This window comes from Durotheca rogersii, assembly GCF_024521655.1.
Source record: "Durotheca rogersii strain YMJ 92031201 chromosome Unknown GGS23scaffold_9, whole genome shotgun sequence".
Lineage (NCBI taxonomy): Eukaryota > Fungi > Ascomycota > Sordariomycetes > Xylariales > Xylariaceae > Durotheca > Durotheca rogersii.
This window is the reverse complement of record NW_026251240.1, coordinates 229,203-253,598: the sequence shown is the minus strand read 5'-3', so window position 1 is coordinate 253,598 and position 24,396 is coordinate 229,203. Positions and strand designations below refer to the sequence as shown.

General features: G+C 58.3%; 7 protein-coding genes across 7 annotated transcripts; 5 read left to right on the top strand and 2 right to left on the bottom strand.

Moving 5' to 3' along the window:
- Positions 1–2,285: 2,285 nt before the first annotated feature.
- Positions 2,286–3,605, top strand: GGS23DRAFT_527455 (cyclin-domain-containing protein). Its single transcript, XM_051514696.1, has one exon. It carries the CDS (start codon positions 2,453–2,455, stop codon positions 3,500–3,502), a length of 1,050 nt encoding a protein of 349 aa, XP_051372027.1. The 5' UTR covers positions 2,286–2,452; the 3' UTR covers positions 3,503–3,605.
- Positions 3,606–4,392: 787 nt separating this feature from the next.
- Positions 4,393–5,987, top strand: GGS23DRAFT_596503 (peptidase M24, structural domain-containing protein; the record flags this gene model as incomplete). Its single annotated transcript, XM_051518488.1, has 4 exons — positions 4,393–5,208; positions 5,284–5,655; positions 5,712–5,818; positions 5,888–5,987. The coding sequence occupies 4 exons, from the start codon at positions 4,393–4,395 to the stop codon at positions 5,985–5,987; spliced, it is 1,395 nt and encodes a 464-aa protein (XP_051372026.1).
- A 1,277-nt stretch (positions 5,988–7,264) lies between these two features.
- On the top strand, positions 7,265–10,396 carry GGS23DRAFT_620961 (uncharacterized protein; the record flags this gene model as incomplete). Its single annotated transcript, XM_051521140.1, has 4 exons — positions 7,265–7,555; positions 7,759–8,020; positions 8,112–8,419; positions 8,569–10,396. 4 exons carry the CDS (start codon positions 7,265–7,267, stop codon positions 9,955–9,957), a joined length of 2,250 nt encoding a protein of 749 aa, XP_051372025.1. The 3' UTR covers positions 9,958–10,396.
- On the bottom strand, positions 10,339–13,379 carry GGS23DRAFT_527354 (uncharacterized protein). Its single transcript, XM_051514694.1, has 2 exons — positions 12,476–13,379; positions 10,339–12,387 (listed from the first exon to the last, which is right to left on the bottom strand). Exons 1-2 carry the CDS (start codon positions 12,640–12,642, stop codon positions 10,482–10,484), a joined length of 2,073 nt encoding a protein of 690 aa, XP_051372024.1. The 5' UTR covers positions 12,643–13,379; the 3' UTR covers positions 10,339–10,481.
- Positions 13,380–13,956: 577 nt separating this feature from the next.
- Positions 13,957–14,688, top strand: GGS23DRAFT_596500 (uncharacterized protein; the record flags this gene model as incomplete). The annotated part of the gene is made up of 2 exons (XM_051518487.1): positions 13,957–14,041; positions 14,138–14,688. The coding sequence occupies 2 exons, from the start codon at positions 13,957–13,959 to the stop codon at positions 14,686–14,688; spliced, it is 636 nt and encodes a 211-aa protein (XP_051372023.1).
- Positions 14,689–14,791: 103 nt separating this feature from the next.
- Positions 14,792–17,400, bottom strand: GGS23DRAFT_527337 (uncharacterized protein). Its single transcript, XM_051514693.1, has 5 exons — positions 17,295–17,400; positions 16,909–17,238; positions 15,903–16,831; positions 15,218–15,845; positions 14,792–15,137 (listed from the first exon to the last, which is right to left on the bottom strand). Exons 2-5 carry the CDS (start codon positions 17,111–17,113, stop codon positions 14,896–14,898), a joined length of 2,004 nt encoding a protein of 667 aa, XP_051372022.1. The 5' UTR covers positions 17,114–17,238; positions 17,295–17,400; the 3' UTR covers positions 14,792–14,895.
- A 4,648-nt stretch (positions 17,401–22,048) lies between these two features.
- Positions 22,049–24,139, top strand: GGS23DRAFT_596498 (multidrug transporter; the record flags this gene model as incomplete). The annotated part of the gene is made up of 2 exons (XM_051518486.1): positions 22,049–22,671; positions 22,789–24,139. 2 exons carry the CDS (start codon positions 22,049–22,051, stop codon positions 24,137–24,139), a joined length of 1,974 nt encoding a protein of 657 aa, XP_051372021.1.
- Positions 24,140–24,396: the final 257 nt, after the last annotated feature.

The window sequence follows — 24,396 nt, the reverse complement described above, 5'->3', positions numbered from 1 at the left end:
CCCTATACCTACTTACATAAGAGCAACGAACCTGATGGAGGTGGGTATGTGCGTAGTAGGACTGCGCCGATCACTACGAGTGCTGGCGTATCGCGGGGACGAGAAGTGCCGCTGCCGCGTGCTGACTGCGATCGTCTCTGCCGGCCGGTCGCACTCGTCAAGCGGACGTTATTTGCCTAGGGTGGTGAAGCGACTTGTCTGTAGAGAATGGGGAAAGAGGCGAGGAGGATCCCTCTGGTTTCGCTACCTGCTTTTGCGAGTCTTCGTCAGTTAATATTGGGTGGGTTGGGTTGGTTGGTCGGGATGACATGGGCGAGTGGATATGCTGCTTCTTCTGGCCGACGTCGAGCAAGTAGTCTCTCGCTGATAGACAACTCCTCGACGATGCCGTACCAAAAGCGACTTGAGCTTCCCCTTCTCGTTGGCGCAGCGTCTGCCGATCCAACTCTTTCGAACGGAACAGGCTCGGCGACGATATGATAGGTATACCTGCCCACATATGCGAGTACTGTGCGTACATACAGGTAGGTACACGGATGAGTGTGCATGTGTGTGGCGTGGAGTGTACATACTGCGTCGCATGATAGCGGAGCACTTGCGGGCTTTCGATCGGGTCTGGGCTGGTTTTGGCTGTTCTGAAGACCTGCAAACGCGTTGTTCCCCTGAGGGTCAGATGTACATGACCAACCGTAGACAGGCTTGAATAAGGCATTGCTGGAGAGACCCCTTCGGACGCAACCTACGGGACGCCGAAGCATTGGAGGGGGCAACCCGGTCCACCGGGGCGGCACCGCTTGGAGTTCGAGTTCACGATGTTGATCGTTCGCATTGGCGGCTCTTTGTCTGAGTCTTTGCCCAACCTACAGGCATGCGTAGTACCTATACACCTCCCTGGCTACGTTTTCTTTCCCTTTTGGATCCCAAATCTACGGCACCATGTGGACGCCCCAACAACGTTACAGGCCAAGGTGCCTAGCCCAGGGTCCGAGTCGCCCGAGTTTGGGCATCGGGCCAGAACCTCTTTCGCGGCGGCCGGGACTCAACAAGCTCGCGGAGGCAACGTACGTGCCTACGTGAGCGGTGCCTGACCCCGAACACTCCCCCGACGGTAAACTGGGTAGCACACGGCCACGCGTTGGGACGGCATGGATGGAACCTTGCAGATACTACTACTCACAAGTCCGCCACCTTAACTGTGCGCATTTGCCAATTGTAATCGTATAGCGCGAGGATCATGACAATGCATGCATGCGCGTGTCGACGGGCGCGAGCATGAGAGGTAGGGTAGATGCATAAAGCCGCCTAGGGTAGGGCAGGGAGGCAGCTTAGCCTCCTGGGCGGCGTGCACCCATACGTGGGCAATGTAGGGACCGAGCACGTCCCTGGATCAGGCACCCAACCCTTTCTACCTGCGATAATTGGCGCCTTCGACTCGGCGGCGGTGGCATGTGTCGAGCTGCCTCTGCTCCCCTGCGCGCGGGGTCAGCGCATCCATCACCTGCCGCCGGCTCCCCTTGGGCAACCCAGGCCGCGACAGGCCAATGGAAACAACAAAGACGGGAGGAGAGCACTGAAACCCTCTTCAAGTCGGGCTGCCACTCGTCCGACGTTTCTCCCTTGGTGTCTTGGCTGCCTAGGCTCTCCCGGCTTTCTTCTATGTAGGTACGTAGGTACTGTCTAGGTACCTACCTCGCAATGCTACCTACATAACCGAGCTGGTATTCCCTGCCCACCTGCCCACCTACCTACCACATAGGGTACCTACCTGCCTTACCACCTTGTCTGCCTGTCAACTCCTCGTCTGCCCGCGCCCGCCTCCACCTCTTGCTCCCTCTTCTCTCTCCTCCTCTGCCATCTCGACTTCGCCCGCCTCTCCCTCTCCGCCCTTCGCGCCCCCGATCCAGGTCGTCGTCTTCCTCTTCCGTGTCGACGGTCTTTGGTAGCAATATACGTTGCGACGATACCACCACTACCCCCCCTTCAAAACACGTGCTCATCATCAATATGGTTCCACTGCCCTTATCCACATCAGGTGGATTAGACAGATCTGTTGATTGATGTCGAGCAGCAGCAGCGAGAGCAGAACTACATAGCTGCAGAGCTATCCTATCGACCATCAAATCGCCGCGCCGCCACTACCCGCCCCTTCGACGTGTTGGTCGCCCGCACGAGACGACCCCGGCACTTGCGCTCGTGTGATACCGAAGCCTGATCCCCCGAATGTTCCTCGTCGACTGAGGTAAGAACATCCAGTGGCGCAGGAAATTCGTGACGCGTCTGCGAGGCCAGATTTTGTTGGCCACCGGCGGCAAGGCGATCGAAACCGGGGCAGACGCTGTGTTTTGCGAGACGAGCGCTCCGTTGCACCTCTCTAGGTGTCATTTCTATCGATCCGCTCTTCTCTTAGACTCGGAAAATTTTTGGGGGGAGGGAACCACAGGCGATCAGGTCTATGGCGGACAACCCCGATGGATCGGGCGCTCAGGCGTCGCAAGCGACCGAGAAGGAGGGAGACGGCACAAGTCCAACCTCGCCCCCTCCGCCCCCCAATCCTTCGGCGGACCCGCGACTGGCTTCGCAAGCCCGAACGCCGCCTCCGCTCCACTCCGCTCCCAGTCCGTCCTCCCACGACCTCTTCAAGTTGACGCCGATCGCTGCCCTCAAATTACTAGGCGCCGGTATCGAAGCTCTCGTGCGAGCGACGGGAGACATCCCCCCGACACCTCCCCCAACGAGCCCCACCATTCCCAACATACGCGATATACAGAGGGAGAAGGCGGAGATCGTCCGGTCCCATTCCGAAAAGAATCTGGCCCGCCTGCGAGAGCAGGCTCAGGCTCAAGCGCAGGCTCAAGCGCAGGCTCAAGCGCAGGCGCAGGCGCAGGCGCAGGCCGAGACTCGGGCTGCATCCAACCAGCCCATCGACGGAGTTCGCCTCCGACAAACCCCACTATCGCGCGGGACCCCAGAGCCTTACATAGTCATCGGCGCCAACTCGCAACCGCTCAACCTGCAGCATAGTGCCATCACGCGCAAGTTCTTCAGCAAAGCGCCTCCGCGGATTAGCATCGAAGACTACCTCCTCCGCATACACCGGTTTTGCCCCATGTCGACCGCGGTATACCTCGCTACGTCGTACTATATATTCAAGCTCGCCGTCGTAGAACGAGCGATACCAGTGACGCGGCGGAACTGCCACCGTCTGTTGCTGGCCGGCTTGAGGGTGGCGATGAAGGCGCTCGAGGATCTAAGTTATCCCCACGCCAAGATTGCGCGGGTCGGCGGCGTGAGCGAGGTCGAACTGGCGAGACTGGAGATCAGCTTCTGCTTCCTAACCGGATTCGAATTGGTCATTGGGGAGGACGCTCTGCGCAGCCATTGGGAGGACTTGAGGCAAGGCAATAGCCTCGCCGGCTTTAGCGGCATATCAGGGGACGAGGAGATACCGACGTTGGATCTAGGTGCTTCGGCGAGGGAACCAACACAGGTCGGATCGGCATGACGGCTTTCTACGGCGGTCTAACGAGAGAAATATTGATGCAAGAGGCGAGGTTGCGAGGTTGTTGGGTATAAATCGAACTGCCGGGGAGGCTTGGAAGAGTACAGACCGCGAGCATGGCGGGGGCGGGGCGGACACAAAAGTATGACAAGCGCTGATGAAAGATACTGACGGGTGAGCGAGAAGGGGGGGCAGATATTGGGATTATCTACGCATATGGACGGACGGGCGGGCTGGCACAGCACGTAGGGCCTTGTATTATACTAGTTACGGGTTCTTGGTTGAAGCGATCGTTCATGGGAGAAGGGACGCATACATCTACGGCCTCATTAATATATGATACCCGGATACCCCCATCTGCCTTGTTCTCAGGTGCCAGATGTCGCATGCGAAGCTGGAAGAGGCTGGAAAGCAGCATCATCGTAGAAAGGAATCGAACCTATCCGTCGTTAAGTAACCCACTGATCTGGTGCTTCCTCCCGGTACCTACGTTATCGGCCCCGCACTGGCACCGATAAGAGGTCCCGGCCAAAGCCGACGCCCATCCCCACTGCGCAGGCGAGGAAGGAAGCAACGAGGGGAAGGGACGAGGCACGTCGCACCGCCAAAAGACCCGATCCGTCGACCTTTTAAAAGCGTGGGAGCCGTCGCAGGGGATCTCCATGCTATCGGCCTTCTTCGCCATCCGGCCTCGCATCGTCGCAGCATTCAAGCCATTATTGCCCAAACCATCGTCGCCTTCGCCACCTCGCGCCTGCGTCCATCTCGTCTCGTGCACCCGCCCCAGCACGCCCGCGCGACCTACCCCGCATCCGCATCGCGTAGTCGCCCCCCGCCATCGTGCGATTAGACTCACGGCCAGCGGCCTAGCGACAGACCGACGGGCGCGCGCAATGTCGACGGCTAATATCGACGTCGAGACGATCCTGAGGGGCAAGTACCCGGCCAAGGCGCATGCGAAGCGCGTCGTCGAGTACATCCGCTCCAAGATCCCCGATGCCACCGGCGTGCTCTATCTCGAGGGCCGCTCCGACCGGTTGCTGGAGGACAGCGACGAGCCCATCCCCTTCCGGCAGCGCAGGGCCTTCATGTACTTGACCGGCGTCGACGTCGCCGACTGCTTCCTCGTCTACGACATCGCGAGTGCGCGCTCCACCCTCTTCATCCCTCCCGTCGACCCGGACTCTGTCATCTGGTCCGGACTGCCGCTCTCGCCCGAGGAGGCCCTGGCCAAGTACGACGTCGATGCCGTCCTCCCTTCCACCGAGCTCAACCCGACGCTAGTCCGGCTCGGAGCCGCCCCCAACTCCACCGTCTTCGCCATCGCCGACCGCGTGTCGGACGCGGTAACGTTTCTAGAGTTCAATAACAAAGACTTCACCGTCCTCGGCGAGGCTATAGACGAGTGCCGGGTCATCAAGGACGAGTACGAGATCTCCCTCATCAGGAAGGCCAGTCAGATCAGCGGCGCCGCCCACAAAGCCGTCCTCGAGGGCGTGAGGGAGGCCAAGAACGAATACGAACTCGAGGGCATATTCTTGGGTTCTTGCGCCCGCCAGGGCGCCAAGAAGCAAGCCTACCCCAGCATTGTCGCCAGCGGACGAGCAGCCGCCACGCTCCATTATGTGCATAACGACAAGGAGTTGGCCGGCAAGGATCTGCTGTTGCTGGATGCGGGTGCCGAGTGGAATTGCTACGCCGCCGACATCGTGAGTTGGTTCATCGCCCTTACACGCTGAAGTCGGCGATCGCCCGGAGGGTCCAGACGAGCTAACGGGGCGCAGACGAGGACCTTCCCCATCTCCGGCAGGTTCACCGAGGAATCCCGCGCCGTCTACGAGATCGTCCTCCAGATGCAGACAGACTGCATAGCCATGCTGAAGGAGGGCGTGTCCTGGGATGAGGTGCACGTACAAGCCCACAGAGTCGCCATCGACGGGCTGCTGTCTCTAGGCGTGCTGAAGGGCAACCGGAACGAGATCCTGGCTGCCCGTACCAGTGCCGCCTTCTTGCCGCACGGTCTTGGCCATTACCTCGGGCTCGATACCCACGATACCGGCGGCCACCCCAACTACTCGGATCCCGACCCGATATTTCGGTACTTAAGAGTCAGGTTGAACCTGCCTGCCGGCAGCGTTATCACCGTCGAGCCCGGCGTAAGCTACCCGTTTCTATGCCGTTACGTGGGGACTAATATGAGAAACGGATATAGCTGTACTTCTGCGAGTTCATTATCAGGCCCTACCTCAACGACCCGAAGCACTCTAAGTATATCGACGAGAAGGTGCTGGACAAATATTGGGACGTCGGCGGCGTACGGTGAGCGCAATCTGATCCTGGCCCTGGCTGTATACGTACGGCGCCGGTGAGTTGCTAACGTATGCGTAGGATTGAGGATAACCTCCTCATCACGAAGGACGGTTCTATTAACCTGACAGACGCGATCAAGGACCCTGACGAGTTGGAAAGGATCATACTAGGTAGCTAACTAATGGTAGGATAGGCAAGGCGGCCGTACGTACGACGCTGGCTCAAGGAGAAGGTGAATTGTAGTCGGTGCAGCCAGTGCGCCCTTCCTCTTTGATACCCTCCAGGAGCCGGGCTACGGTTTCAAGTAAAACGCATAGAGAATGCCGCGCAAACATAAACCTATGCTGCTCGCGCCCCCAGGGCCGTGATATTCCTCGCCAGCCGGCTCGCCTCTAGCTTCCCAATCAAGCTCCTATAGGCATTCCTATCTTAAGGAACGTTGTGAGACAACTCTCTATTGCCGTACCCATTCCGTCCACCCTCCTCTCTATAGACTACATTCCCTAAGTACATACCTGATCAGGGGTAAATGAGCTTTGTGTACCTACATAAACCGAATTCTTCACATTAATCGCGGCGTTCAGCCCACATACCCTGCTGTGGTAGGAGACGTAAATCCATTCTTCAGTGGCGGCCACCCGGTGGCACTGTTACAGTGGCGCCGGCACAGCGTCGCCGTGTGGCCGCCACAAGAGCGTCATCTATCCTCTTCACCCGCGGGGTATTATCCAGAGGACTCGTTCGCGTCATCGAAAACGCCATCGACGCCCCCGCGTGTGACTACACGTATATACCTACCCCGCGGCCCTCGCCCCCTTCCCGTGCTACGGCTTACGGTGTATGTGCAAGTAGGTAGATATCGGCAATCCGCTTATAACGAGAAGCAGGCGATCTATCCAGACAATGAGGAGAGAACCCGGGCCGCAGGGGGGCGGCGAGCTTTGCTTGTATTTCTCTCCCCTATCCATGTTCTCCTTTTCGCCATCCATCGCGACTGGCACGCCATGTGCCGATCCCCTGGTCCTGAGTGGTCGCCCGCGCCGATTGACTTGCCGGCGCCTGCAGTCCCTACAGCGTGGCTCTGTCGGCGCCCCATATTCCAGCGCCATCCTGCGCCTCGACGGCGTGATAGTCGCTGCGGAGAGCTGACACGCAGCACTCTTTGAGGGGGTGGACCCTGCGGGGGAGGGGGGAGGAGCGGGACGCGCCCCGGGGCGCCTCCGGATGCGAAGCGGGGAGCGAGATAGGCGGCATACTTGCTGTCTCCATATCCTAAGAACGAGACCGCAGCGCGCTTGATACTAGATAATAGGGCCTCGAACAGCCAGTGCTTGAGCTCGTAAGAGGAATTGCCCCTTGATATACGTCACGCACCTAATTACACCTTTTTGGTAAAGAAAGTAGACAAGAAAAAAAAAAAGATCGTCGGTACGACTACTTCTGACGCCACCGAGCATGTCGCAGCTCTCCCTCGGCGTCGCGGGGGTGAATCTGGTGCCGCAGGCGACGGGCTACGGCCTGCTCGTCGGGCTCGGCGTCGCGTTCTGCGGCGTGATCCTGGTCGCGCTCAAGGTGCAGAAGGCGTACCTGGCCGAGGACGCGGGCACGTCCGAGATGTTCATGGTGGCGAACCGGTCCGTCGGCGTCGGGCTCACCGCCTCCGCCGTCTTCTCCTCCTGGATGTGGATCAACGAGACCGTCTTCGCCTCCGTCATGTGCTACCGCTTCGGGCTCGCCGTGCCCTTCGTAAGTTGCCGCAGCCCCCACCCCTCCCCCTCTCCTCCTTTTCTTTCCCGGGTCCTCGAACGGATCCCCTTCTTCACCACCCGCGGCGCCCCACCGAAAGGGGGACGGGATTCGGGAGAAGAAAAAGAATCTCGAAAATTAGGTCGTACCTAGGTAGGTATGCAAAGACGAGGAGTCGCTGGCTGACCCGACCGGCTGCGCAGTGGTGGGCGTCGGGCCTCTGCTTCCAGATCTCGCTGATGGCGGCGCTCGGCGTGCTGGCCAAGATCCGGGTCCCGCATGCCCACACGTCGCTCGAGATCGTCAGGATGCGCTACGGCCGCGCCGGCCACGCCGTCTTCATCGCGCTGAACCTGTCCAACAACGTGTTCGGCTGCGCCTCCATGATCCTGACCGGCTCCCAGCTCGTCTATGGCATCTCCGGCATGCACTTCGCCGCCGCGACCGTGCTGATCCCCCTCGGCGGTGAGTTTGGTTTACCTACCTACCGTCGTCGTCCGCGTCGCTTTGCTTGGCTTTTTTTTTTTTCGCGGCGGATTCTCTTTCGCACGGGCAGCTAACGAGGCGCCGCCGGCTTCGAGCGCAGTTGTCCTCTACACGGCCGTCGGGGGGCTCAAGGCCACCTTCCTCACTGACTACCTGCACACGGCCGTCGCCTTGGTGCTCATCATATACTTCACCTTCAGCGTTCTGACCCACGACGCCATCGGCGGGCTCTACGGCCTCTACGACAAGATCGCGGCCGCCGCGGCTGACAACTACGTCCCCGGGAACTACCAGGGCTCCCTCCTCACCATGAAGTCCCAGGAGGCTATCATCTGGGGCCTGATCCTCAAGTTCGGCAATCTCGCCCTCGTCGTCATGGTAAGTTTCTCACCTCCCGGTTGCCCTGCTTTGCCTGCTTTCCATCCCCCCCCCCCCCCCCCCCCCCCAATCACGGGTAGCTAGTCGGAACGGCGGATCCGATATCCCCTCTCCTTTTTTTTTCTCACCTCACCCCCCGTGGCAAATAGGACACCGCATTCTGGCAGAAATCGTTCGCCAGCGAGGTCAGCGCCACGGTGCCGGGGTACAACCTTGCCGCCTTCGCCATCTTCGGGATCCCGTGGGGGCTCGGCACCGTCGTCGGGCTGGCCGCGCGCGCGATCCGCGACACGCCCGTGTTCCCGTCGTACCCGGGCCCGTTCGCCAGCGCCGAGGTCAACGCCGGGCTCGTCATGCCGTACACGGTCAAGGCCCTCGTCGGCGACCGCGGCATCGTCGCCTTCTTCGTCCTGCTCTTCATGGCCCTCACCAGCACCGTCTCCTCGTCCATGATCGCCGTCAGCAGCATCCTCGCCTTCGACGTGTACAGGACCTACGTCGACCCCCGCGCCTCCGACCGCCGGCTCATGCGCGTCAGCCACCTCGCCGTCGTCGCCCACGCCGTCTTCATCACCGGCGTCTCCCTCGCCCTCAACTACGGCGGCGCCGACATGACCTGGATCGGCTACTTCCGCCCCATCCTCTCCTGCCCCGGCATCATCCCTCTCGCCTTGACCCTGTGCTGGTCCGGGCAGACGCGCCTCGCCGCCGTCCTCTCCCCCGTCCTCGGCTTCCTCACCGGCCTCGCCGTCTGGCTCGGCACCGCCCGGGCTCTCTACGGCACCGTTGACCTCGTCACCACCGAGGCCGGCCTGCCCGCCCTCTACGGCGCCTGCGGCTCGCTCTTCTCGCCCGCCCTCTACTCCGTCCTCATCTCCCGCTGCTATCGCCCCTACACCTTCGACTGGCGCGAGTTCCTGCGCATCGAGCTCGCCGACGAGCACCGTCCCAGCCCTGCCGCCGAGACCCCGCCGCCGTCCGAGTTTGCGCCCGTCGCCGCCGCCACCGACGAGAAAAACAGCGCCTCGAACAGCGAAGTAATACGCCCCGCAACCCCCGAGCCCGCGCACCTATCGTCTCGCCCCTCCTTCTCCCCGTCATCTATCCGTGCCGAAGGCACTGCCATCGAGAAAATGCCTCCTCCACCCCCACCGCGACCCCGCCGCGCCAACTCCTCCTCCTCCGACCAGCAGCCCGTCCCGCTCGACCAACTGCGCCACCCCCTCGGCGCCGCGACGCTCGCCCGTCTCCGACGCTGGCACCGCGTCGCGTGGTGGATCTTCGGCGGGGTCGTGCTGGTGACCTTCGTGGCGTGGCCGCTGCCGCTGTACCGCGACTACGTCTTCGGGCGGTCCTTCTTCGCGTCCTGGACCGCCGTCGCCGTCGCCTGGCAGTTCCTCGCCTTCGCTGCCGTCGTCGTCTACCCCCTCTACGACGGCCGCCGCGACATCGCCGTCGCCGCCCGCGGCGTCTTCCGGGCGGCGCGCGCGCGCGTGCTGCCGCCGTCGACGCCGCCGCCGCCGACCGCGCCGATCTGAGCCTGCGAACAGACGACGACCAGTGCGGCGTGCAAAGGACTACCTGCCTACCCGCCTCGGCGTGGTGCGAGATCGGCGATCCCCGTGACTTCGGCCGGGTGGAATGGAGAGTAGTAGTACCGGGGATAACTATAGATCCATAGATCTCTCGACAGCTGCAGTTGCTCCCTACCTGGACTGCGTCCTCCCAAGTGGCCGGTGGTCCTAAACACCGAAGGCTAAGGTAATGGAGCACCATCGAATTTTAATTAGAGGTACCTTAATTAGAGGTACCATCTTATGACAACCGTTGATACTGGAAGCGTGATATGGTGTTGTCTTGCGAAATCGCCGTATATCAATCACGTATTAGTTCTAGGCCTAGTCAGCACATATTAAGTATCCACACGCTTGGGTATGTGTGTATGTTGATGTGAGTTCCTTGCGGAACGGTATTCCCCACGATCCCATAATGATATACCGGCAAAACATATTCGGCTTAGGGACTAGTACGCATCGCCGCCTTCTCTCCGACCATGCACAGCTCACGGTCCGGGCCTGTTTGGTAGCGGTCTGGGTCCGACGATCTGCCTTCGCCCAGCGCCGATGCCCGCCGATCCCTTGTTCTGACTATCTCCTCCGGTATATCCGCTCCATTGGCTCACGTCCCATCGACCGCCGACCCCGCCTCCGATGCCGTCAACGCCATCGCTCGTCCTAGCAGCTTTCGCCGTCTCCTTCTGCGCTTCTTCCCATTCGCGCTGTCTCTGCCTTTCCATTTCCATCTCGCGTTCAAGCAAGGACTTGCTGGCCCAGCCACCAGCTTTAGTCTTTGCTTGAGACTCGGCCCGGCGTCTGTCCTCTGCATCACGCTCCGCGGTGGCTCCAAGTTCAGGAGCGTAGGTCTGCTGCGGAGGTGTCGGTGCTGGTGCCGGATTGGCAGCGAGGAAGCGGTCCGTGCGGGTGCCATTCTGAATTGGAGAAGGGACGGGGAGAGGCCGCGACGAGCTCGGGGCGGGGCCGCCGCTTGCCTGGTTTCGAAGCCGATCCGGAATGGGAAGGGGCCTACGCTCGCCAGTTCTCTGTGGTTTCACCGGCGCTGTCCCCCCAGTCCGCTGCGCCGCTATAGGTATCGTTCCCGGCGCCGTTGCTCCGGGTATGGGGAGCGGGCGCGGCGGGGGCGGGGGCGCGGTCTCCAGGTCCGGCTCCGGCGTCAGCTCCTGTTCCGGACGCCGATTGCGTTGTGTATGGAGGAACTCGCGCTCGTTTCGCGACCACGAATCTTGTCGACTAGGCGGCCGCTCTGGCCTTTTGGGTCGGCTACGGGACCGCGCCCGGTTATGTGATCGTCTCCGCCGGTCTTCCTCGTATTCTTGCTCTCGCTTCCTAGCTAGCTCTAGTTCGCGTTCTAGTTGCTTGACGCGGTCACTGTATCCGCCGCCGTCGCCGCTCTTCTGTGGCGCTATCCCGTGTTCGGCCTGGTACTGGCTGAGAAGTTGTCCCTGAAGCCGGGTGTCGTTTTTCACTTTGCTGCGACGGCGCTCCTCGGCCAGTCTCGCCTCGGCTTCTTCTTCTTCTCTGCGTCGCCTTTCCTCCGTCATCTTCCACTGGCGTTCCTCCTCCTCCCACCGCCGTCTCTCCTCCTCCGCCCTACGTTTTTCCTCATCTCGCTGCCGCGTTGTCTCTTCCTCCCACCTACGTTCCTCTTCCAGTCGCGCTCGGTTCTCCTCAGCCTCAAGCTCCTCCTTACGAGCGCGTTCCGCTTCCTCAGCTTGCTTTCTCTGGCGCTCGGCCTCGGCCTCCTGCTCTTTTCGCTTGCGCTCCTTCTCGGCCAAACTAGGGATGTGAGGCCCAGCAGTGGTGATCTGGCGCCGGCCTCCGAACGAGATTCCGAGGTTTCCCTGGCTCGCACCACCCATGTAACCGTACTGTGCGATGTTCCACGCCGGGCTGGTGACCCCTTCGTGGTCCCTCTTGCTCCAGCTCGACACGCTCGGGGACCCTACCCGGTCGCTCGCTGAGGTTGGGCTCTTGGTGGGACTCCAACGTCCGGAACTTGAATCTCCGGTCATCACAGGCGTCACATTAGGCCGCGCGCCGTATCCCGATGACGTGTTACTAACATTAGACATGGCGCGGTTCCTCGGCGTCGTCGGGCCGGTGCTCTGTGGGCTCACAACAGAGCCCTTGGCCCTAGGCCCGATGGGCGCGGGGAATGCAGAGGGGTTGACGGAGTTGGCAGCGCGCGAGAAGGCACCGAGGCATTGGAGCACTTGGGCGGGGTCTTTTCGCTCGTAGAGATCGACGGTGAGGAATACGTCGTGCTCCTGGAGGTTGAGAGGCGGTGAGCGGCAGGCGCGGAGGAAGTGGGATACGTTCTCCATCTGGACGAAAGGCATCGCGGATTGCTTGAACTTGACTCCCGGCGAGCCGATGGCCAGGTTGACCAGTCTAGAGGGGATTGCAAATTAGCACGGCCGCAAGATCTAATATGCGCAGGCGCACAGACACGAGACACAAGCACCGACCGGGAACCTACTTGCAGAGCGCTACGCCATCCTTGAGGCTGTCGAGGAGATCGCTGAACGGGAGCCTATCTCCCAAGACGCCTTCAATCCACGACCGAGCTTCGTTGGCTGCGACTGGCGTGTACTTTTCCAAGCGCAACCTGCGCAAGTCCTTGTCTAAGGACGTGACGGAAGCCATGCCGGCGCAATGCTTATTCGCAGGCGGCGGGCGCTTTCCGAGAGGACACGTGGGACAATGAATAAACGCGGGATGGATCCAAGCTGCGTCGCGACTTGACACCGTTTGTCAGGGTGGCTCGGCCGGTAAAGTATTCAAACCGCTGACCAGGCGATGCTTCGCGAAGCAACTGGAATGAAGGGATGGGAGTACGCGCGTGCGTGGGAGATGTGAGACGACGTCACCGACCGCCGACGGTGGTGTGTTTGAGTTAGTGCAGTGTGGGTGGTACCGCAAGAAGATATGGCCGAGAAATGGCGACGATCCGATGCTTCGGTTCTGTGCCGCGTAGGCGGATACGAAGACGGATATTATTCAGTCGAGGGCCGACTGGAGGAAGTGAGCAAGCCGTAAGATAGGCGAGAAGCACGGAAGGGGGGACAGCAGACGAGAAAAGAGAGGAGCGGCGCCGGCACGGTCGAGGGATAGGGTTAAGAAGTGATTTGGACGTGGAATTGGGAGAGAACCTGGCTCAGGTCGCCTTACCTTGCCTTGCCTAGGAAGAGGACGGGGAATAGGATAGAACAAGGACCAGACACACAGGGGTCGTCGACCGGGAGGTGACCAGCGAGCCCACCACTACCATCGCACAATTGAAGGGAGGGGTGGGGAGGAGACGGAGATGGAGTGGACCTGGATGGGAGAGCGGGCTTTGGCTTGGGGACGGTGACGTTTCCCGATCCGCCGGCGTCGATTGGCTGCCCTCGCGGAAAACGGGTCTGGTGAGGCTTGACGCAGTTGTTCGGGGGCTTAGCGGTGGTTAAGCAGGTTGAGAGATTCGGGTTGTTGGCGGGCCAAAGCTAGGAAGAAGAGGAGGGAAGATGGAGGAAGAAGAAGAAGAAGAAGAAGAAGAAGAAGAAGAAGAGCAAGGGTGGGCGGTGCGGGTGATACAGGTACATACTTGGGAGGATACCTACCTCCTAAGGTACCTAAGATAGGCAGGTACCTAGAGCGTGGCAAATATACCTATGAAAAGGTACCTCCTAGGGCGTTGTGCAATGTAGCGAGGTAGTACCTCTATGCATGTACTCCCCAACCCTGGTTCAAATCGTACCTACAGTATACCGTAGCGTACCGCATCTGTCCTCCCGTAGGTACCGGCCTACCTACCCATGCCTCCAGCCGTGCCTCCAGGTATTAAACCCGGCCTAGGTAGGGTGACAGCTTTTTTTTTTAGGGGGAGGGGGGCACACCATAGCATCCTTCTGTCTCCTTCCCCTTATCCCCAACTCACGTAAGGCAATACAACCCACGCCCCCCCCTCCTACACCGCACATGTCGATGAAAATAGGGCCTATACGAAGGGCCTGGTACCAGTGGAAGACCTTACGCCTCCCCTGGAGGAAACGCTTCCTCGTAGGTAAGTTTTGTCGAGCTTTCCCCTACTCGGTCACGTCCACTCGATCATCTACTTACACGTGTCTCCCAACCTTGCCCCCTCTCCCACCCTTGGCAGGCCTCGATCTTCAAGGAAACACGTATTGGGAATTCAGGCTTGGGGGCGGTGGCGCCGATGCCGCCACTGCCTCGGGGCACAGATATAGGCGTATCGTCGAGTATCCCCAGTCAACCCACTATAGCGACGTCGTCGTTTCGCCCCCGTGGCATCAGTGGCTTCGGTACCAGCGCGAGAAGCCGCCGACCCATAGCGAGCAAGCTGCCGAAGTGGCTCGCCAGGAGCGCATCAAGGTGCTGGCTGCCGAGGCCGACGCCCGTTGGGCCGCCAAGCCGAGCTATCTCTCCCCCCCGCATCTTTCCGGAAAACCGAATATCGGCCACGCCGCGTCGCCGCTAGACACCGGCGAGACCCACCCCTGGGGACGGAAGCAAGAGCCGATGGCGCCGGGGTCTCCGGCCCAGCACGATCTGGAAGCGGAGACCCAAGCGACACCGACGAGCGACGCGCCACCGAAGAGTGCCCACGACCCTTGGAAGCACGCACAAGGTGCTCCTGGGGAGACATGGCAGCCCGAAGCGTGGAGCCCGGCGTCGGCGAAGAAGCGGTGAAAGCGGTGTCGGGTTGCGGCGAGATGGGATACCCGATAGTACGGTTGTGCCTAGCAACTGTGAAGTCACCACGCCTCATTCTGGGGTGTAGCGTGTGTAATAGCGAATAGATGTGGCGATAACCACCATATCGGCCTATTTCTCCTTCCGTATTCGGGTGATGCGGCGGGATTACCAGGCGCGCATCTCGGCCCAACCTGTGAGGGCTTACTTGCGTTTCTTTCGCGATGAACGTGAACAATCCGGACATAACCATATGCCTCGTGGCTTTGACTTGAGACCGACGCAATTCCAATGAAACCATTGATAAGGACAGAAACGGCCATCGCAAAGAACCATACTCCCGAATGCCTTGCTCTGGCATGAGCAACATGTATTGGCGTCTCCGCCTTCCCCGTTCATGTCCCGATTTGCATCGTCAATTGTCGTGTCCATATCATCACCATCCCCTGCGCACTCTAGTCAGCAGGGATTATACTGACGCCGGCGCACCCGCACCCAAGGTAAGCCCCCTACGCCTGCCACTAACCTTGTTTCGGCCCCTCTTCATTGCCATCCTCGTCCATGGCATCTACTGCGACCAACCCGACATCCTCATCTGTCGTTTCGATGAGATCGACCAGCGTACGCAACCGCTGTTCCGACATCCCTAGCACGATACGAGCTTCCGCGTCAGGGTCTTCACCATTCGGCCGGCCTCTGACTGAGGTTTTCTTCTTCTTCACCTTGGTCTTCCTCGCGGCGATTCCTTTCTCGACGGCCGTCCTTAGGCTATTGCCGAATTGCCCGCCACCCTCGCACCACATGATCTGCAGCAAGTTTTCTAGTAGAAGAGACACCTTTGCATTGTCCTCCGCCGCGATAGTGTTGGCGGGATAAGGCAGGTAACAGCGTTCGAGGATTGCGACCGTGATCCCATCTGCTTCCTGCCACGAGCGGTCGACCTTAGCTGGCGATAGCGCAGATGAGGGCATCAAGAGCAGTAAGATGCCCTGGAGTGTCGATATCTGCGACTCCAGCTTCAAGGCGGATGTGTGGTTGTTTATGAATGCAGTAAATATCGGCAGCGGGAGTGACTTGACCGTCGTCTCGAACCTTTGGTACAGGTCCGAGAGATCTAACGGGGGATCAGGCAAATAATGGCAGAGGTAGGACAGCTGGTCCGGTGAGCTTACGGAATCAATGTGGTGTATTCGGGGAGGGAACCAACTCACCAGGGAAAAGAGGCGTTGCCGCAAGGGGATGGACTCTACATAAGCGGGTTCTAATGCTTGGAAATCCGGGTCTCCTAGCTCGCCCGAGCTTGTTCCTCGTTTCTGCGGGGTGGGGGGCTCGGAGGCCTGAGACGAATAGACCGACTCGTCGTCAAGCCATCCCCCGAAGTTGCCCTTCTCGATGTTGATGGCTTCGCGCTTCCTCTTTTTGGCGGCGCTCGCATGGTTCTCCTTGTGCTCCTTCACCCATATTTCCGGGAAGTGGGAGCTTGCGGCTACGCTGCCGTCAGCGAACATGGCATCCATGATCCATTTCAACCCTCCGGCCGAGCGACCGGAACGCTGGCCGATGTAGCTGGCGAGAATCGACTCCCGGAGCATAGGGTGCTCCTGCTGGCCGCTCTCGACGTCCAGATTGCGGCGCTCGGTCAAATCCTGCTCCAACACGTCTAACATGAACTTGAGCCAATTTTTCCAATGCCGCCAGCGGTTCGGGTATAGGACACTGCAATTGAAGGCCCAGCCGGCGACGTGAAAGAAGTCTTGTCCTCGCCGCCAGAGTCCATCTTGGTGATGTCTGTGTCTGATATGCGTGTAGGTCGCGTCGTCATCATCCTCGTTCCCGTAATCTAACTCGTCGTTGGAAAGTGAGTCGGGCGTCCCGTGGTGCGGGTTGCTCCAAAAGCGGAAGGCCTCTTTGAACCGTGTGTTTATAGGTCCCAGGCGTGAAAGAAGACTGCGCAAGTAGACGAGAGATTCGGCGGAGACCTCGGCCCAGCCATCTTCCCTGGGCCTAGTTGTGAATTTGGGATGGACGATGGCGGTGTTGAGCAGGGATAACTGGCTCGGAGGTGGGCAGTAGTTCGGGTCATTTGGCCCGTCGTGACTTGACGACAACAGGCTGTTGAGCAGGTTCAGAGTGATGAGATCTTGATGTAAACAAGCACAAAAATTAGCGGGCTGTCGCCGTTTCATGATATCAATGGTGCGGTGGGAGGAGACTCACATAGGTTCTCTTCTAGATAAATCTGGCAGTGCTGCCTAAGCTCAGGGGGGAGTTGGCTAGCCTTGCGATACGGCTCACCTACACCCAGGGTTGGATCGCTGCTGGCCGTGATGTCTGGCAGGCTCGGAGGGGACTCGGCGGCAGTTGCATATGAACCAGAGGACGATAGAGAAGTCGATTCAGGCACGGGGCGAGGTCGAGGCATCGTGGTTTGAAATCTTGGTCTAGAGCTTGACGCGTGACGAAGTTCAAGAACGCGACCAGAAAACCGAGGCGACCATTTCGGGGTTAAGGTCGATGGGGATGGATCGCCCCTGTATACCTAGGTACCTATGCAGCGGCGGGGTCAGCGTCAGTTGTGGTGGGGGCACTATATGGGTACTTACAGGTACATATCATGTACCTACGCCGTCAAAGATACCTAGGGTTTTATACCCATATGCATCCAGAGGATAGGTACCTGCCTTAGGTAAATTATGATACGTGGGGCCCTATCGAATTGTGGGGTCGTTCTTATCTATAAGTGTTCTTATTGGCTCTGAAAAAGCTATTTGTGCGACTTGATTGGCTGTCTTAATTCGCGTGTCGATTGGGTCTCTTTTGTGGCTTCTTCGACTTTATTCATGTGCCTATTGACTGACCTATGCGCACATCCCTCCGCGCTGTAAACGAGCTGCCGAGATCAGGAGGGAGGAAACCCCCCCGCAGAATAAGAACAGAGAAACGAGCTGGGAGCTTCTCTCGCAGGGAGGAGGCAGGATGCGGAATGAGCCGCATAATACGAAACGAAGAATAAAGATGCTAGATAGGGAACCAAAAGTTGTAAATAGCCTAGCCTAGCACGCCCCCAGTACTCACGGGAGGTCATGGGGTAGCCTCAGTAGGAGGTTGCGGCACGTCCTACCTCATTATCAACTTTAAGTAGGTACATGTGAGTATTTAAAATGCGAAGAATCAGGCACAGGTAGGTAGGTAGGCAGGTACTAGAAACCCGAACACATACTTAACAGGTACCTAAGGTAGGTACAGCAATAGTGCCGCAATCTCCGCCAAGGCCCTTTTCCGGTAGGTATTCCTTAGCTAATGCCATAGCCTTAAACGCCAAATTCAATCCCCTCCGCAACTATTACGCAGCAACGGCGACATCCTATAGCTCAAAATAGGAGCGTAGAGGAGTTAGAAGCCCGCCTTCAAGCAGTGCTGCAACGCGCCGAGAGTGAACGCCAGCGCGCCGAAGAATCAGAGGAACGAGTGCGACCCGCGACACTTGACGAATACCTCAGCGCTTGTCACGACTCAATCTTCTCAAAACTTGTTATTTATGGGCGCGCAAGCGCGGTCACGTGTAGCCATAGGGACGAGCCCCCACTGCCACAACCTAGATAAACGGCTCGAGCCACAATGCGCGAAAAACCTGAATAGCTGCAACTCAACAACAATTGAGCCACGTTTCCTGAAACCGCTTTTCCACATTATCGAAACAAATCCAGAACTAACCTCGAAAGACTCTATCCCCCCACCTCGTGGTAAGTGGTGTCCACGAAAATCTGATGCCCTGGCTTGACTTCCTTGATCAGCAGAACACTACCTTTGGCACGTTCTATGACGCGTTCCCAATCGAGAGCCGCGTTTTCGAGAGCCGAAGATTCCTTGTCGGCCTAGGAGCGAGGATTTGTGAGCGGCCGATAGCAGCCGATCCAAGGCGTCCACATCCCTGTGTTTCTAGGCGCCATCGACATCCGATCCATAGATAAGATTTACTATTATGTCACGTAGCAGTTGAACCAGCCCAGCCCTTATGAGCCTACGTACCGCACAGCGTAATGTAGGCGTCTAGGTTTTACGCGACATATTTTATCACCACCGGGTTGATGTGGCGTATGGCCATTCGGTCTCTGCGAGCCATGCGCAGATGGGGAGTCGTTCATAACGATGTGCGGTCTCAGGATATGTTGTTTAATCGTGAGACTAAGGGGATCATGATGATTGACTTTGAAGGGTCTTTGCTCCTGAAACTACCTTCGCTTCCGTTGGCCGAGTCGGTGGGAAACAAGCGTGGGTGGGAGCCAGAGACGATAGACCGCAAGGATAGGGCCAACGAGCCAAGCGGTCAAGGTAAGGCAAGTAGAGAGGTGTCGGAGGATATCTCCAGGGCGGAGATGGTATTTCACGAGCTAGCGACTCGACGAGATATTCGGTAGCCAACAGCAACAGGTCGTTCAGAAAAGGTCCTGGAGGGGAACAAGGTGGGCACGCCGTTGGAGACCGTATTCGGAACCCAGCTACCAACAAGTGACCCAAGTGCCAATCAACAGGATGGGACAGTTGAAAAGGCAGTACGAAAGCTAGATCTAGTGGTCAGCCAGCTGCGAATGCCAGCTAGGAGAAATCTGAAATAAAAAGATTTAAGATGGAGAGGGCGAAGGCATAGATGGCGATTAAAAGAGCGTATATCTATCTGGCTGTGTGGCTGTGATTTTGAATGATGAAGGATGGAATGTGAAAATATGTGTGCGAGACCTGTACAAAACTCCGCAATGACGTAGATACCTACCTAACCTACCAATCCTACGGCACCACTAGGTATACCTAGGTACCTAGGTAAGTGCCTAAACCTAGGTACATTCAAGCCAAGTTGACCTCATTGCCGTAATTGCGATGCCGCGCATGGCAGACAGCTAATTTTGATCGGTGCGTTCGATGGAAGCTCGAACGAACAAAATCCCCCGCGACGGACGGATGGCGCGGAATTTTGCGGTTTTCTCGGAGCCTCTTTTTGGATGCGTTCTGCGTCTTGCGCGCGCTTTATTCAGGTCATACCCATGGGTGCGTCGTGCAGCCCAACCCATTACCACCTGACCTGCGATGCAGCGTTGGATGGGACTACAATACCTACGAGGCACTTTTTTTCACAAGACGGCTGTGACCAAACCGGCAACCCGTAACCGACAGTCTAGAACCCGACAGGTCCCGGCAACTCGCAGACGGATCATTCGTAGGTAGGTAGGTAGGTCAATGCGACGACATGGCGCGCGGGGGAGAGGGGGGGAGGGTTACGGCGAGGTGGAAGGCGGAGCGGAGGGATGCCCATTGGCAGACGAGATGAGACAGGTGATGTACAAGATCGGTAGGGCGTTGCAGTTCTCCTCCTCCTCTTCCTCCTCCACGTTCCTCGCACGACATCACGCCGCCCCTCATCGCGTTGATTATTCATCAGGCACCCACCTGCACCGTTCCCGCCGTATCCCGGGCGCACCCGTCTCCTAATGACATCACTCCCTGTGGGAGGGGCTCGGCTTTCGCGTCTCCGCACTCACGGCGGATCTTCCCTTGCACCTTGGCTGCCGTTCGCCATAGCCTCTGTTAACGGCACCCGTAGCCATCCCGTCATCGGCTACGTGCAGGCACGTTGTCGTCGATGTGCGGCGAGGGTATATGTATCGACATCACGTAGGTACGTAGAGCTTACGTATTCCAGTAGTGAGCGTAAAGTGTGTCAGCTGTGTCTATCCTCGTTCCGCATCTGCGTGTATATGTATCTGTGCATACCCGGGCTCGTGCGCGTCGTCGGCGTCTGTGTCTGTGTATCTGCGAACCCCCTCTCCCCCCCTCCGAAGTGTATTGGCCGCTTTCGTTTCCCGTCTCTCCAACTGGCTCCCACAGCGGAACACCACAACGCAACAGAACAGCCAAACTGAGAGCGAGGGATTAAGACATTCCACTATTTCCCTCACTCCCCAAGTCGAAGAGTAAAATTCGAGAGCTCGCGTGCCGCCGGCCGTTGCATTTCCGTGGGGTCGCCTGACGACCGTCCTGCATCTGGTCAACCCCCCTAGGCGGAGCCCCCCCGCCCCCGGATCTGCCATGTCTCCGGCCGAGCAGCCCAATCGATGGAAAATGTCATCTCGTCCGGATTGAACCTGATTTTATCATGCCACGAGCGAGTCGAGATAGCCACTGACGGGCTCAGAAAAACCCGGCCCAACATGCAAGCCTACTGTTGTCATACCTACCTGTAAGCACGGGTCGAGATCCTGCCGGAACTGCCTTTTTCTTCCTAGAAGCTTCTTCGAACTCCAATGCCGGTTCGTCATCTCCGTTTTCCCTTGCAATCTCAAGTTGCCTGCCGTCGACCCGCGTGTTAGGCCTACTCAGCTCGCCCGATTCACTCTCCTAGAAGCGTGGTTGTCCCAATTTTGTCCCGTTTGGGTAGTCCCGGTAGAATGCATGCCTTACCTACGTGCCGAACTCAGACGGCGGGCGCGCATTGCATAGAAGAAGGCAGGATATGGAGAAGAGAAGGAGAGACGTCCGTAGAGTCCACACCGCATACGCCTATCGCCCGCTGCCTTTTCGTCGATAGCTGATACGACGGGCGGAGGCGGAGTGAACGCCGACTTCTAATACTGTTACCCTATATCCTGCCTTCTTCTACGCGCCGCGTGTCCGTCTATCTGTATTTCGTATGCATCGGCGTCTATCAAGAAGTAAACGGGTGGGTGGCCGGCTGATGGCCTGCTTGCCCTCCACCCAGAATGGCGATTCCGAATAATGTCTTGCCTTTGTTGCACCTCCCTTAGGCCCTCGAAAATTTCTTTTTCGTCCTCGATCGGTTGCCTTCTCTACGTTCCTCCGCGTCGAATCGCAGTCCCGACCTGGGTCCATCCCTACCTCGACGTTATTCTCTCCTTTCCACGATTTCCCCTGCGCTGATGGTAGTTTTGGCCAGATAGGGAAGTCTCGTCTATATATACGTGGACAGAATTCCCTGGTCAGCACCGAACCTTCTGACCGGGCTTTGTACTACTTTTTTGAATCATCGTCACTCTCTGTCTTACTAACATCATTGATCTAATCTCCGACGTCAGTATCCTATCCGTCCTAAAAACGCCCCTCACGTAATTCTGGTTTATACAAAGGGCCAACCCTCCCGTGTTTCCTGTTTCACTTTGCCTCCCCTCGTCGTTGTCCCTCGCCAACTCGGCTAGTCAGTAGAAAAATAGGGTGCTACACTCTACGCATCGAGCAGCAATACTCCTACGGTTAAAACTGTTTTCAAGAGCTTGTGTCCAGAACAGAGAGCGAGAGGGTTTCTCTCGTACGCTCACCGTCTACACCGCTCCGTGTGTAGCCTCCAGTCATGGAGAAGGCCGGCTCAAAACAATGGCCTGCCACGTTCGGCCCCGACGATGAACGCCCGACCCATAGCTCCGAGGAGACAGTTGGACATATCGATGACACCCGCACGGCCGTCGGCCCAACCGCCGGAAAGGTGGGGGGCGATGGGAACGTCGAGGGTCAAGTAGGCAAGCGTGAGCTTACGGAGAAGGACTGTGAGGGAGAGCTCGGATTTGCCTTTCCGACGTGGAAGAAGTGGTGGATTCTCACCGTCATCTTCCTCGTCCAGACCTCGATGAATTTCAATACCTCTTTATATTCGAACGGGCTCGAGGGAATCTCGGGGCATTTCAACGTCGGTGAGCAGGCCGCCCGCGTCGGAGCCGCCGTTTTCCTCATCACCTACGCCTTCGGCTGCGAGCTTTGGGCGCCTTGGTCGGAGGAAATCGGTCGTAAGCCGGTCTTGCAGGCATCTCTGTTCCTCGTCAACATCTTTACTCTGCCCGTCGCTTTAGCCCCCAACTTTGGCTGTCTCGTTGCCGGCCGAGCCCTCGGGGGGCTCGCTACAGCAGGGGGCAGCGTTACATTGGGGATGATAGCCGACATGTTCGAGAGCGACCGGCAGCAGTATGCCGTCGCTTATATGTGAGCCTCTTCTCTTCTCGGGCCTGCTTCAATACATCTCTGCCGGTCCTCCCCCTTCTTGCCCAAGGCATGGAGGATGCGAGAGAAAGTTTCCTGCTGACCCTGGGCCGTTGGCAGCGTCTTCTCGTCCGTCGGCGGATCGATTCTTGGCCCGATTGTTGGCGGGTTTGTTCAGATGCTCCCTCCGGCGCAAGCCTGGAGGTGGTGCATCTGGATTCAGCTAATATTTGGTGGTGCTGTGATGCTACTGCACCTATTCACGGTCCCGGAGACGCGTACGACGATAATGCTTGACCGGATCGCCAAGAAACGTCGACAGACGGGCCAGGACCCCGACGTCTACGGGCCGAACGAGCTCGTGTCATTCTGGGCCAGGTTTACCTTTAAGGAGCTGATGTATACCTGGCTACGGCCGTTCCGCATGTTCCTTACGGAACCCATTGTACTGACGCTGTCACTCCTCTCCGGATTTTCCGATGCTCTCATCTTCATGCAGATTCAATCTTTTGCGCTCGTATACAAGCAGTGGGACTTTGCCCCTTACCAAATTGGTCTGTCGTTCATCCCCATTGGCCTCGGCTACGTGATCGGTTGGCTTCTATTCCTACCAGCGTTCGAGCGGAACCAGAAGCTCCGTGAAAGGCATCCCGAAAATGAGCACGCGCAATACGAATCACGTCTATCCTTACTTCTCTGGCTTGCCCCTTGCCTCCCGATTGGCCTCATAATATTTGCATGGACAAGTAGTGGCCCGCCCCTCCATTGGATCGGCTCGATGTTCGGAACCTGCATCATCGGTATTGCGAACTACGCCATCTACATGGCCACAATCGATTACATGATCTGTGCCTACGGACCGTACTCTGCATCAGCTACGGGTGGCAACGGTTGGGCTCGTGATTTCCTGGCCGGTGTACTCACCATCCCGGCAACGCCCTTTTACACTAACATTGGATCCGAGAAGGGTATGAACTTGCCCTATGCGTCGACCATTCTCTTCTGCATCTCCTTCGCCCTAGTGGTCGCCGTGTATGTAATCTACTGGAAAGGCCCGACACTTCGGAAGCGGTCGCCCTTCGCCCAGAGCTTGGCCCAGGGCACTGCTTCGTTCGGGGGCCATCATCTTAGTGCCGTTCGTTCTCACCGGCCGTCGACAGCAGAAGGGGGATATCGGCCGCCGACAGCTCTGGGTCGTGGGCCGTCAACCGAACCAAGTGCTGAACTTATGCAGCAGCGTCCTGGTGACCGTATGTCGGCGTCGCGGCACAACTCGTACTACTCGAGCCAACAAGCGGCAAGTCGACGCCACAGCCGGCAAGCTAGTCGTAACGCAAGCAGAGGGAACAGTCTCGAACGCGAGCGACGATCTGACGAAGAGAATGGTGCAGTCTCTCATCACAGTCTGTCTCACACCCTCCAGAACCTGAACAGCGTCGTCTTGGCGCCGGCAGAACAGAAGCGCCCCTAGGAGAACTGAGGCGGTGCCGGTCGACATGTTACGCTCATGAGACTGATGAGGCCAACTTCGAGAGGGGGACGTAGCGGCCACCACTACTAGTAAAGTGTAAGAGAGAGGTAGCGAGTATATTTGACGCCAGGTACTGTACGGGAAAGTACAGGTGGAAGTCGTAGCGAGAATGAATACGTGGCCTTTAATATTCCCGCACAGGAGGGGGCGGGAGGTAGGGGGCAGTAGCATTAACGGGCACTTTCATTCATCCTATT

Excerpts from the sequence above, each read along its gene's own strand:
- GGS23DRAFT_527354 (XM_051514694.1), bottom strand. The coding sequence starts at position 12,642 with ATGGCTTCCGTCACGTCCTTAGACAAGGACTTGCGCAGGTTGCGCTTG. Across the intron at positions 12,388-12,475 it reads GATGGCGTAGCGCTCTGCAA|ACTGGTCAACCTGGCCATCG; the intron begins GTAGGTTCCCGG and ends AATCCCCTCTAG.
- GGS23DRAFT_527337 (XM_051514693.1), bottom strand. The coding sequence starts at position 17,113 with ATGCCTCGACCTCGCCCCGTGCCTGAATCGACTTCTCTATCGTCCTCT. Across the intron at positions 16,832-16,908 it reads TTATCTAGAAGAGAACCTAT|ATCTCATCACTCTGAACCTG; the intron begins GTGAGTCTCCTC and ends GTTTACATCAAG. Across the intron at positions 15,138-15,217 it reads TGAAGAGGGGCCGAAACAAG|GGGATGGTGATGATATGGAC; the intron begins GTTAGTGGCAGG and ends TAGAGTGCGCAG.
- GGS23DRAFT_527455 (XM_051514696.1), top strand. The coding sequence starts at position 2,453 with ATGGCGGACAACCCCGATGGATCGGGCGCTCAGGCGTCGCAAGCGACC.